General features: G+C 45.8%; 1 protein-coding gene across 9 annotated transcripts in view; it reads right to left on the bottom strand.

Moving 5' to 3' along the window:
• The window catches only part of Tom1l2 (target of myb1 like 2 membrane trafficking protein), a 113778-nt gene that overhangs the window by 28965 nt on the left and 72170 nt on the right, over positions 1 to 12643 (bottom strand). For all 9 annotated transcript variants that reach the window (XM_063242266.1, XM_063242267.1, XM_003465959.4 and 6 more), the window contains 3 exons: positions 4830 to 4964; positions 3045 to 3203; positions 1595 to 1711 (listed from right to left, as the gene is read on the bottom strand). In XM_063242266.1, the coding sequence (XP_063098336.1) occupies positions 1595 to 1711; positions 3045 to 3203; positions 4830 to 4964 (411 nt within the window). The remainder of the gene's footprint in view (positions 1 to 1594; positions 1712 to 3044; positions 3204 to 4829; positions 4965 to 12643) is intronic.

Raw genomic sequence — 12643 nt, 5'->3', positions numbered from 1 at the left:
CTGGGGACAGAGGCCAATGATGACACATTAAGTGGGGGAGGACCCACAGATTGTGGCACAGAGACAGTTGGCCCTGCTGAGTTGAGCAAGCCTTCACTGATGCAGGTGGCAGGAATACGGTCTGGGAACTGGGGAGGCTCCACACTGGGGCAAGGCCAATAGCAGTCTGATATTCATATTACATGCGATGAGATGTCTCCCTGTCTGTCTCCTGCATTAAGCCATGAGCTCCTTCAGAGCAAGGCCCAGAGCTCCTGCCTCTATTTGGCCCTGGGGTTGGGCTCTGTGCAGGGCTCCATGCAGGTTACCACCCACCCTTATTCCTATAAGAACTAATAGACTCCCAATAGAGAGGGGGTACTCCAAGAAGCACCTGGGGCCCAGACCAAGCCACAAGGACTGTACTCCTTGGGCAGAGTCATCAGAACCATGTTCCTCAAGTGGCCAATGTATGCCAAGAGCAGCATGAGAGATATGGCACTCAGGGGGCCAAGACTGATGACCAAAATACAACATGGAAATAGTAGCAGCAGCAGGCATGTCAAGAAGCACCCACCCCAGATCACCAGGTCAGTCTGGCGCCTGACCTGCCCACTCATGCTCCTGCTGGAAAGATGTGGCACTTGCAGTTCCTAGCACCCTCTCTCCACTTTCTAGAAGGTCACCGCTCCTAAGGGCAGCCTTGCTGCTATTTTCTTCAAATCCCAGTCATGTGAAACTCAGTGTGGTAGATACCTGGGAACAGGCTCTGGGTCTGGTTGGCCTAGGAAACAGGCCTAACGGGACCCCTGGCTCTAGTCTTAGGGGGGACTACAGGCCACTTGCTCCTAGACCCTCTCCTGTCATGCTCAAGTACTTTGGGGGTAGGAGGACCACAGCTCAGTGGTAGAGTACTTGCCTATTATGTGCAAGGTCTGTGATCAATCTTCAGAAGTGTGTGCCCCCCCCCACACACACACAGATATGTGAGGTGTCCAAAGGCAGCATGGGTAGCAGAAGTTCCTCAGGTTAAGCCCCTCAACCTAAGTTCACTCAGCATTTGGGACAGAAGTCTCAAGTTTTTGAAAGTCTCAGGAATTCTTCCTTGAGGGGAGCCCCGAAGCCAAGAGTTAGGAAGAAGATGGTACCCACATGCTATTAGGCCATTCAGGGCTTGATGCAGGGGTATCTATGACATGACACTGAGGGAGCAGGGCCACACACCAATTTGTACCATAGCATGGTCTCACCCAGATTTTTAATAAACACAGAAAACAGTGTGGAAGAAAATATATTGAAACATCAGTAGCATTTTCTATGAATGCCTGGGTTAAAAGAAATGTATTTCCTTCTTAATTTTCTTTCTTTAATTTATTTTGAGGGTGTGGCATGTGTTCTATAATTGGCATTTTATAATCAAGAGAAATGTTAATTAAGGGAACTAAAAGAGTGGAGGAGTTGTATTGGTGCCCATCATTAGGAAGTATAAGGTTGAGTGTGGGCTAGTCCCTCTTAATAACAGTGACAACAGACAGCCTAGGCCCCAGCTGTGTCCCCAGGTACAAAGTCCTACCACAATGTACAGCAGCCCTCCCACAGATGAGGTCCTCCTCACCTGCAGCAGTTCCAGATCAGATGAATCCTCCTGCCCAGGAACCATCTCTGTTAACATCTCAGACATGACTTTTGTATTTCCCCGAACCACATCCAGCTCGCTCCGCAGCCTGGCAATCTTTGGGTCACAGGGAGGAAAGCAGGAAGGAGATGTCAGCCAGCTGTGCCTGGGAGATCAAAATGAGCCACACTATAGGAAGGGGCAGATCTGTCCATTGGGACATCTAGTTATCTTCTGCATGGACTCTGCAGGAGCAGCTTTTCCATCTCCTTCTGGTCTGCCTGTAAGGGACTTCAGCTTAGAAAGAACTTAATGGGAAAGTGAGGTCATCCATGGAATCTTTGTCATCAATAGCCTGCCTAATGATACCAAGTGAAAAGTAATGTGTAGTAAAGAGTGCAGGAGCAGGATCACCTGCCTGCAGGGTACAGGGGAAGGATTAGCTTCCGTTCTGATGGACAGGAAACTGACATGGACTGTCCTGCCAAAGGCTCACTTATAAGTAGCTCAAGCCTACCAACCTAACTCCTGGCTTGCCTCCTATTCACACTCCTCCCTCAGCGCTGGCAAAGAAGGGACAATGGCATGGTCCTGGAATAATACTTGTCACCTAAAAAACAACTGAGTGATCCCTCTGTTTCAGTGAGGTTTCATAATAAAGACATTGTCACAAATAGGAAACAAGGGTTTTGAAATCCAAACATTGGATAGATTTATTTTCCAAGTCTGACCAGTTCTGAAATTCAATGGAAATTCTTCAGGTTCATCTAAGACCAGGTTCTGCAACTCATCTAAAAACATCCAGTTTGGGGTAATGTGGCATTAGCTATTAGGAAGTGACCTGCATAAGGAGGACAATGTTTAGGATAGGACAGGAAGAGTCCTTTCAGAAGGCCTCCCTGATTGCAGCCTCTGGCACCTTGCTGATTGGGCCACTGGATTCTGATGGATAATTTTTCATCAAGGATTGATATAAAACTCTCAGTGACAGATAAGCTGTTCACAACTCAATTACATTCCTTTGCTTTTAGCCACACATTTTGACACTATTTCCTCCCCTCCTCAGGCCCTACACATACACCTACCCTGCATTTGGGCCACCTCCCATTCCCTGAGGAGCCTGCTCCTCTGTGTGCTGCACACACCAGGCCGTTGCTTGCACACGTCCTCACTGATAGCCCCATGCTGGTTTCAGAACCCTCAGTGCTCAGCTCTGGGCTGCCCGAGGCACTGCTCATCCCTGGCTCACAGAGCATCCAGCTCTACTCCCCATCATGACATGACTACACTCTATCATGACAGTCTTGTATCTGTCTCCCTCAGGAAATGGGCCCTTCCATCTTTGTGTCACTGCAGCCAGCACAGTGCCAGGCCTGAAGAAACCTGTGTATGTGTCTCTCAGAAAAATAAAAAAGGAGGTCTTTTGGCTTTCCTGGAAGCATGCAAGTACCTGTTCTGAGTTGGCTGTAATAGGGCCAGTCACATTCAGAGCTGGGGCTTGAGAAGTAGAGTAGTTAGCAGGAGGAGGTGAAGAATAGGAGCCAGAAGTTGTCCTCTGTTGGGACTGGGACCTGGGCATGGTTGTGGCTGGATCCACTTCTGGGACACTCTGGCAGGGCAACAACAAAATGTTTAGCTCACTTGAGTTGCTATGCAACCTCGCCCAGCACCACAATTAAGCTAGGGTGGTGCTTTCCCTCAGAGTTCATGGAACCCCTCTCGGCCCACCCAACATCTCCATCCAGGCAGTGGAGCTAACAGTGGTTCCTCCATTCACTCATCTCTTAAGGAGTTTGCAATAGACAACCAATATAACTCAAAAGACCATTCTGATCATGGTTCCATTATGAAGACCACCTTAGGACTCAAGAGGAGGGAGGGCTATAATAAGCTTTGCTAATCATGAATCCTTATTTGGTAGCATACGATTACATTTTGGCCTTTACAAGTAGACTAATATAAATAGCAATTATGCAATTTACAAAACGTTCTTTATAATTATAGGAACAACACTGCTCCATGTCATTATTAGGAGAATAAAGTAGGTTATGTTTATTCCACAAAGCCTACTAAGTGGTTTGGAGAAATCATAACGTGAATAATGCTTTGGAAAGTACAAGTCCTTGTGCTTTCCCCTGGGGCAGCTCAGATAACCTTGTGAACATTTGTGCATGTGTTTACAAGAGACAGTGCACCACTGAGGCCCCATTTCAGAGATGGGTAGATGGGGCAAGGCTGGACTACAGTCTCTGGATTCTGGAGCTTTCCCAGTTCTCCCCCAGGACCAGGAGCTGCTTCTCAGCCCAGCTAACAGAGGGACTAACTTTGCTGGAAAGTCATGAATGGTACGGCCTATGTCTTTTCTACTTCTTTTCTTTCTCTTTCAGTACTAAAGATTGAACTCACGGCTCTGCACTGAGCTGTATCCTTAGCCTGGCCTTGATCATCCTGCCTTAGTCTATGGAGTATCTGGGATTACAGGCATATATCATCATGCTTGGCCACCTGCATTTGCTTAATTCTAAAGTGCAGAGTCGCTCAGTGCAAGTTGTAAGAGCTTCAGTGGTATTCCTCTTTATCGGTCTTTCCTGGGCTTTGAATCCCAAGACTGAACATGAGGAATACAAGGATGCTCAGACCAATGCTGAATGTTGATAGCTCAAAATACATTTAAGATTCATTTGTCTAGGTTAGCATAGTTGCTCAGTAGCATATGCTTAGCATGCATGAGATCCTGGGTTTAATCTCTAGCATCATATTTTTAAAAATCCATTTGACTTACACAGTTTAAAAAAAAATGAAAGCTGTTTTTTTGGCCCCTGATGAGTAATGTTATCCCTGTGCACTGTTCTGAGGTGCTCTAGGGCTCAAGGGGAACAAGGACAGATCCCTACATCATATTCTAGAGGCCTCTCCAAAGCAGGTACTAATGACCCTCACATAAAGGCTCTACCCAAGAAGCCATTTCCATGAAAACCCTGAACTGATCCCTCTATTATATTCCTCCACAGTCAGTGTGAAAACCAGGGGGAGACACCCCTGCCACTTAATCACCAGTCAACCAGCTGTCTTACTCCTGCATTCCCCTTGTTATTAAAAAGAAATGCCCTGGAGCTTTAAGAAAGCATGATGACAAGCTGAATAATTCAAAGGTAGCAGCAGAAGGGTGGTAGCAGCAGCTTGGCTCATCCGTTTTGCAGTCAGTTTTTCTAGAAAATGCCAGCTGGAAGCTTACCCGCTGGGGAGTGTGGATGGGAGACAGAGCGTCCAAGTCTGCCATGGGAAATTCAACCCCCTTCCTCTTCAGTTCCTCATATATGTGCACCACACCAGTGAGGTCAGGACTGCTCCGAAAGGCATCTGCCCATGCCTGGGAGGAGAAAGAAAGGCCCATGAAGAAGCAGCTCTTACCTACGCTGCTCTGAGACTGGCAAGGCACTCAGGTCCTTTCTGAGGCCAATTCTTTCCTGCACTCCGTGAAGCAAGCTGGCAAGACCTATTTTGTTCCTCTCCTGCAATCACTGCCCCAGCACGGTTGGTGAAATCCTGGTTTCAGTGGTGCTGCTAAGCGTGAACAAAAACAAAAAACTTAATTCAGCATGTATTTCCTTGGAGATGAGGCAGAGAAATAACACCTAAGCACCGTGGAGCATCCTGAGATGCAGACATTTTCCTAGTCACAAGAAAATCAGTTGCTGAGGCTGTTAGCAGAAGGGAGTAGAAGGCTCGGCTCGGTGGCTCCCAGTAGGACGCCCACCCTCACCGGAAGAGACAGGAACTATAAGCAAATTGAGCAGAAAGGAAAGGAGAAATTGATGTGTGATAGGAAATCAAAGCTAACTCTACGTTTCTTCAATAGAGCAGGGACTGCTAAAGCTGAGTTTGCCTAGCCCAGCCAGTCACAAGTGGATGGTATAGCTTCAGCTCAGAGCTGCTTGAGCCCCTCAGGAGGCAGACCATGGCCAGTGGCAGGGACTCACTCCTGGAGGGCTGCCCCAGCCCCATGCTTCTTCCATGTCAGTGTGCTGCCCATCACGCCAACACGCTTGCCCAAACAGAAACATCTATGAAAAGCACAATTACTAGTCTCCCTTAAATGAAAATTACAAAGAGATGAAAGAGCAGAAATATGAACAGATTATTATTTCTGTTGACTTATGGAATTGTTAGCAATTTAAAAATATCCTGGAGGATGAGGAGTAGCTCAGTGGCAGAGAGCTTTTGGAAGCATTTGGAAAGCACTGAGTTCCATCCCCAAAAACAGCAAAAAAAAAAAATTAAATAAACCAATTAAGAAGAAGGAAAGATTCAAAACCAGAAGTTATCCAAAGGACTCCTCAGAAACTGGGTCCGCTCTAATGCAAATGTATCCCCAAGGAGGAGGCAGCACCTCTTGCGCCCCTGATGCCATTGCTAAATCTGTCACTTTCTGCCTCCAGTGATGTATTCCAACCAACCCTGAGGCAGCCACAAAAACTCTAACCAACAAACATTTTCAAAGTTAAGAGGTCCGTTTCCAAAAAGCCTCCTTGCTGATAGCAGATGGATGTCACTTACTATAAACAGTGTAACACTGAAGCTGAACTTGCCTGGCCCAGTCTAGCATTAGCAAGTGGGACAGCTTCAGCTCAGCCTGACTCTCCTTGATGTATATACTCAATTTTTGCATACTTAGGAACTTAAAGTCACCGTGGCATCAGAACACCCTGTCTTGGCCAATATTTCTTCTGGATTCTGAGGAGGGCAGGAGGTGACTACAGAGCTTGCTCAGAAGGATGAGCCGGAGAGTCCTGCTGCCTCAGCCTGCCCTATCCATCCTCAGTTCCCCAGAGCCTGGCTCCCAACAAGCTGCTCCACTGCCTTCCACCTCATTCCAAATATAGCTGAGTTCTGTGACTCCACATGCAAAATGCTCTGGTGTTCCAGCTTAGGTTCGAAACTTGAGTATCTACAGGCCAGGGTGCAGCTCACTTGCCTAGCACACCCAAGTCTTGGGTTCCATCTTAACCATCGCACAAAACAACCAACCAGACAATCAGACAAACACAAACACTTAAAAAAAAAAAAAAAAAAAACCCTTTCAAGTCCAAAGTCCATATTTGCAGTGTACTGGGGAAGGTAAGTCCTCCTGGTGCCACTCCATGCTCCTGTTCCACGGGAGTATAAGCAGTTCTAGGGACTCCTTTCAGTTCCCCCTGATCCCTATCCAACTCAAACTAGAAGAAATAAGATGCAAAATTAAAGAACTAGCTATCCTTTCCAGTCAGTGGCCCCATCTTCCATGGTGCAGCTGTAACAGGGATCTGGAAGGAAATCATACATCCCAGGTTGAGTCAATCAGATTTCCCTCCTGCAAGGCGCTCAGCCCTGGGACTCAGAGCCCTGGGTCTTTCTCTTTGGGTAAGGCAACTGTGCTCTGTAAATGTGGACCCTGAACAACCCACATGTAAGCTCAGGGCCAGGAGGCAGAGGTTCTGGAAAAGGCACACATAGTGTGCTGAGAGGTGCAGACATGCAAAGAGGGGATCTGGAGGGCTTTCTTTGTCCCTTCTGTCCTTTTCTAGGTCCAATCACACCCCTGGCCTGGGTAATAAGGGCTTCTGGGAGGGTCTACCTTGTCAGGACAGCTCTCTTCCTTGCCTAGGCAGGCAGAGTTGGCATCTGTTATTTGCAGCTAAGCAGTCTTGGCTAGCGTTCTTTGTCCCCACCTGCCACAATCCCAGACCTTGTCTGGGCCCCCTGTGCAGCCTGGGTGAGATGGCTGCTAACAGAGCATATGTTCATGACAGCAATCTCCACTGAATAAGATTCTAATGCCAACACAGGAACAAATGGAGGTGGAGGGGCTTTAAAGGAATAGTCATACGGGAAAATGTGGAGATGAGAGAAATCCAGAGATGATACATGTCCCCAGCATCTTTCTGGAACATGCCTAGATAACTGTGCTCCTCCCTCCCCCAACAGGTCAGCTACCTTTTGAAGGTACTCAGAGTCTCTTGTCCTTGCACAGAGAAGGCAGTCAGTCAACATTTGTCAGAGTAAATTGAATTCAATTCTCATGGTTACTAAGCATCCTCATTTTCTTACTTCAGAGAATAGGAAAAAAATGGTCACTTAGGCTGTCAACAGACTGTCATGACAGCGATAAAGCAGGGGACTTCTGGAAGGCTAAGCCAGTGGAGTGCCCTGGGGAGCCATGTCAAGCCTCGGGAGGTGTGCTCTGCCTTGTGTCCCTAATATGAAGCACAGAAGTGGCAGAGAGGGTGGGAGGCAGCTGTCTTCTAGGTGATGGCCTTATCAGGAAGCCAAGCCTCACAGTAGTGGCAGCACATTGTCTCAGGATTCCCTGTCATAGGAGTTGGCCAGCTGATGACTGAGTAGCCTCCTTACTGGAAACCTCTTTATATACTTTCCTCTATTCCTGCCTGTAGCCACAGTATTTGGAGGTTGAAGGGCTAACAGGCAGGCCTAATCAGGGGAATAAAAGAGAGCGATCAGTTTGCGCCACTTCCTTCATTCCGTCAGATTATACACCAGACTTCAGACAACATCGTGAACTACATCCTAGTCACTGTTGCATCTCTCAGGGTTTTGACAAGGTTTTGAGTCATCAATTTTCAGACAATAGACAACTGCAAATTTAAACTAAGGGCTCTGAGATGCCTGTCCTATTCTGCTTATATCTAGCCTGGACTTCTTATTCTCAGTGACAGGGTCCCCAAGAGGTTGCATGTTCACTCAGAAGGTTGCCGTGGGCCCTCGCTGATGGAAATCCTGTGGTCAAACTTCCGTTGGATTTTTGAGGCAGCCACCAGCTTTCTGACACCTCTGAAGAATATAACTCCCAGGCCTCTTAGCCCTCCTGCTCCATTCCTGTCCCACCACGAACAGCTCACTTTCTTCAATGGAAAGAAGAGTTGTCAGTGGAAAGAGTATTTTTAGACTCTTTGCTAGGGTGCAAGGAAGGGGTGGGGCACAAGCAGGTCAAGGGTACTCCAGCATGACCTAATTTCTGTTCCTCAAAACAAGCTCAGAGAAAATCTGAAGGGTGTAAGAGGAGGAGCAGCCCACTTGTCTTCTCATCAAGTGGCATTTAACAAGAAGAAACAAAAACACACAAGGTCTGGGGATAAAGTGAAGGTGGAGTGCTTACCACATGTGGCCTTGAGTTTGATCTCCAGCCCCACAGAAAAATGAAAAAGAGGTGGGGATAGGGAGAAAGGCATGCAAGACCAGGCAAGGGGAAATTTAGGGATGACGGTGTAACGGTGGTTAGAGAAGGCTGTAGTGCTTGGGGTGGAAATGAACACAGGCAAGCTGCTAACTAAGCCTGTCTTCTCTCAGCCTATCTCTCCACCCACCCCTCACACTTAAATAAGGAGAATAGACCCAGAATCGTCCCGCCATGCAGGGTTTACACACTGGGCTCACGTTCAGAGAACAGGCAGGATGGCTTTCTGGTGTTCTGAGGGGGCAGGTTGTGGGATGACATAGGCCTGATGGGTTGTTTCTTGGGGAAGTTGGGGAGGATGGAATGGTTAAAGGAAGACACAAAACCTCAATGTGGAGAGCAATGGAGGATGAAGGGAAGAAGGGGGAGGGACTAGCTGGATTCTGTTTACAGTTGGCCCACAGGGCTGCTGGTGGCAAAGGCATATCATTAGAAATGCTATTTCTATGACTGGCTGTACCCTGACATACACTGTGACCAGTACACCAGGAAGGGAGCCAGGAAAGGTAGGCTTGGGGCATGCAGACTCACAAGGATGAGCTCCATCACCCCTTTTTCTATAGGCATAGAAAACAGCAGAAAAGTTGCTCTAAGGATGGTAGTGTTGCTCACGCCTCGTACGCCTGACTGGTATGTCCAAGGCCCTGGGATGTATTCCCAGCTCCACAGAAATGTAAACAAACAAATGAAAAGCTGCTTTGGAGCTAGTTCTGCCTCCAGCCCCTAAACTTGGCTACAGCCTTGACCCTCAGGGCACCCAAGGGTGGGTGTGGGCTCAGGTCTGATGTTAGCAAGCAGATCCATGATTCCGTCTTTGTCAGGGACCCCAACTGAACTTCAGGGGTGGTGGTGGGGTAGTAGCCCCATCACTGTAAACTTTTTAAGTGTTTGATCTACTTATCTAAAAAGGAAAGTTGAGGGCCGATGCCATCCACAACATTCAAAAGCTGGCTCAAACTCTTTTGGGCTGTGCCTAGGCCACCTATCATCTGCAAGATTCAGTTTGCCCTGTTAAGCTGCTCACTTCATTTAGATGAAAGAAAGAAACAAAAGGAATACAGATAGCAAAGAAAGAAGTCACATTATTATTTGCAGATAACATGATCCTCTACATAGAAGACCCCAAAACCTCCACCTAGACTCCTAGAATTAATAATCAAATTCAGTAGTACAGCAGGACACAAAGTCAATACTCAGAAATCAATAGCGTTCCTGTACACCAATAATAAACTCATGCAGAGAGAAATTAGGGGATTAACACCATTCACAATAGCATCAAGAAAATTGAAATACTTAGGACTTACGAACTAACATAACCAAGGAAGTGAAAGAATTCTACAATGAAAACTATAGTACAGGGGCTGGGGATTTAGCTCAGCGGCATAAGCACCTGCCTTGCAAGCAGGCAGTTGTGAGTTTGATCCCTGGTACTGATAAAAACGAAAAAGACACACACACAAAAAACTATAGTACATTGAAAAAGGAGATAGAAGAAGATATCACAAAAACAAAAATGGAAAGATAGTGCCTGTTTATGGATAAGCAGAACCAATATAGTCCAAATGATTATACTTCTAAAACTGTTATACAGATTTAATGTAATCCTAATCAAAATACCAACAGCATTTCACACAGAATTAGAAAAAGCAATCCTAAAATTCATATAGAATTAGAAGAGACCAAGAATAGCAAAAGCAATTCTAGGCAACAAAGGCAAGGCATTGGCAACAAAATATATAAAAATATAAACAAACCAAACAAACAAAAACCAGACTGTGGATCACTGGAACAGAGCAGAGGATGCAGAAACAATTCCAGGTATATTCAGCTACATTATCTTTGAAAATGCTAACTAAGAATTAAACTTTTGCTGGAGGAAAGAGTCTTTAACAAATGATGCTGGCAATACTAGCTATCCACATGCCAAAGAGTGAACCTAGACCATCTCTCACCATATACTAAACTAAAAGCAAAATGAATCAGAGATCTAAATATTAAAATAGAAACATTTAATCTGCTGGAAGAAAAAATAGGTAAAACTCTTGAAGACACAGGTGTAGGCAAAGACTTTCTGAATAGAAACTCAGTTGTACAGTACCAGAAATGATATCAAAAATCAACAAATATGATCACAACAAATTAAAAAGCTTCTACACAACAAAGGAAACCACCTACAGAGACAACCTACAGAATGGTGAAAAATTTCTGCAAGCTGTTCCTCAAAGGAATAGTATGTATCTAGAATATATAAAGAACTCAAAAATTAGACCTTCTGCATTTAAAGACCCAATTAACAAATAGGCATCTTAAGTGAACAGACACTTCTCAGATGAGGAAGTACAAATGGCCAATAAATATATGAAAAAATATGTTCAAGTTCCTTATATAAATTGGCATAATATTTGCATATAACCTACATATATCCTCCTGTACACAGTAAATCATTTCTAGACTTAAAATCAGATATTACTTACATGACTTAATACAATGTAAATGCTATATAAATAATCGTTATGTTGTATTGTTTAGGGAATACTGACAAGCAAGTCTATGCACGTGCAGTAAACATGCAGTTTAAAAGAAAGGCTGACACAATGCTCCATACTCCTCAGGTATGCTACAATGAAGAAGACAGAAAACACAGTATGTTGGTAAGGATGTGAAGCAACTAAAGTTCCTGTGTGCTGATGAGAGGGTGTGCTGCAGAAGCATGGAAGGGGACTCTGACACCCACACTTCTCCTCCTCCCTCCTCCAAGCCACAATTATCCACTTGCTAACAAGAACAAAAATACTATGTAGCAGAAGATGCTCTCCCCTAGCCAGTATACTTCAGATATTTGCCCAGGTAATAGTTCTGATTGCAGTTTCTGTTATTTTTATTTCTTAGAAACAGCTTGTCACTGTAATGCATATTGTAAGACCCAGTTCCCAACTGAGAAACCATTCTGTCTCTGTACTTCCTGCTTGCTAATCCCATACAAGCCCTAGATCACCAGAGATCAGGGCCTGGTTTTGGAAATGATCCTAAATCTGCTTCCAAATCCTGAGTGTCCTTTTGGTGTTTCTGTTTGCTGTTGCAATTGCACACACACTCTCCACATAAACTGTTCTGGACTCTGGTGACACTGCTTCTCTAGGCTCTTAGGAACAGGAACGAGGCAGACAATAGAAAAGTTAGCAAAGCCATGCCTGATGACCATAAAAGAAGGTGAAGTCAGAAAGAGAACAAGAACAAAAATGTATGCACACGGTTTAAATTGGATGGCCCGGGACCTTTGAGGTGCACCTGAATTATAGAGGACCTGACTTCTCCAAAAGCTGGCAAGGCCAGGTATAGGCAATGGCTCCTTGGTTGGCACATCTTGCGCCTTTCAAGTCTCATGCCCAGCACCCTCGAGAGCTACTCTGTGACCACACTGCTTCTACCTGCTCAGCCACTCACTATCTGGCTACCTCTTTTGCTCTTGCTAAAGCCCCACTCCTACCCCTGGCTTGGTCTCCCATCTCCTCTGGGCTCCTGCAGGTTTGGCTCACCTCGGCCATTATGGCTGACTAACCTATGGTGGATATCCTTATAAACTGATGAGTCCTATCACCAAGTGCTCTGTCTAAAACTCAGGTCTGTGCATAGCCCAGTTCAGAAACCTCCAGTGGCTTCCTACTGCCTTCAAGACCAAGCCCAACCTCAGCACACACAGGCAACAAGCCCTGCCCATTCTCTGACCTCAACTCCTGGTCCCTGTAAGTTTAGCCTCAGACTTTCTTCATTACACACTGCTCCCCAGGGGATGGTTTTTTAAAACAAGTCTACAAATC

This window comes from Cavia porcellus, unplaced genomic scaffold (genome assembly GCF_034190915.1).
Source record: "Cavia porcellus strain 051 isolate PalLab524CR breed Dunkin Hartley unplaced genomic scaffold, mCavPor4.1 scaffold_32, whole genome shotgun sequence".
Lineage (NCBI taxonomy): Eukaryota > Metazoa > Chordata > Mammalia > Rodentia > Caviidae > Cavia > Cavia porcellus.
This window is presented reverse-complemented; position numbering and strand designations above follow the sequence as displayed.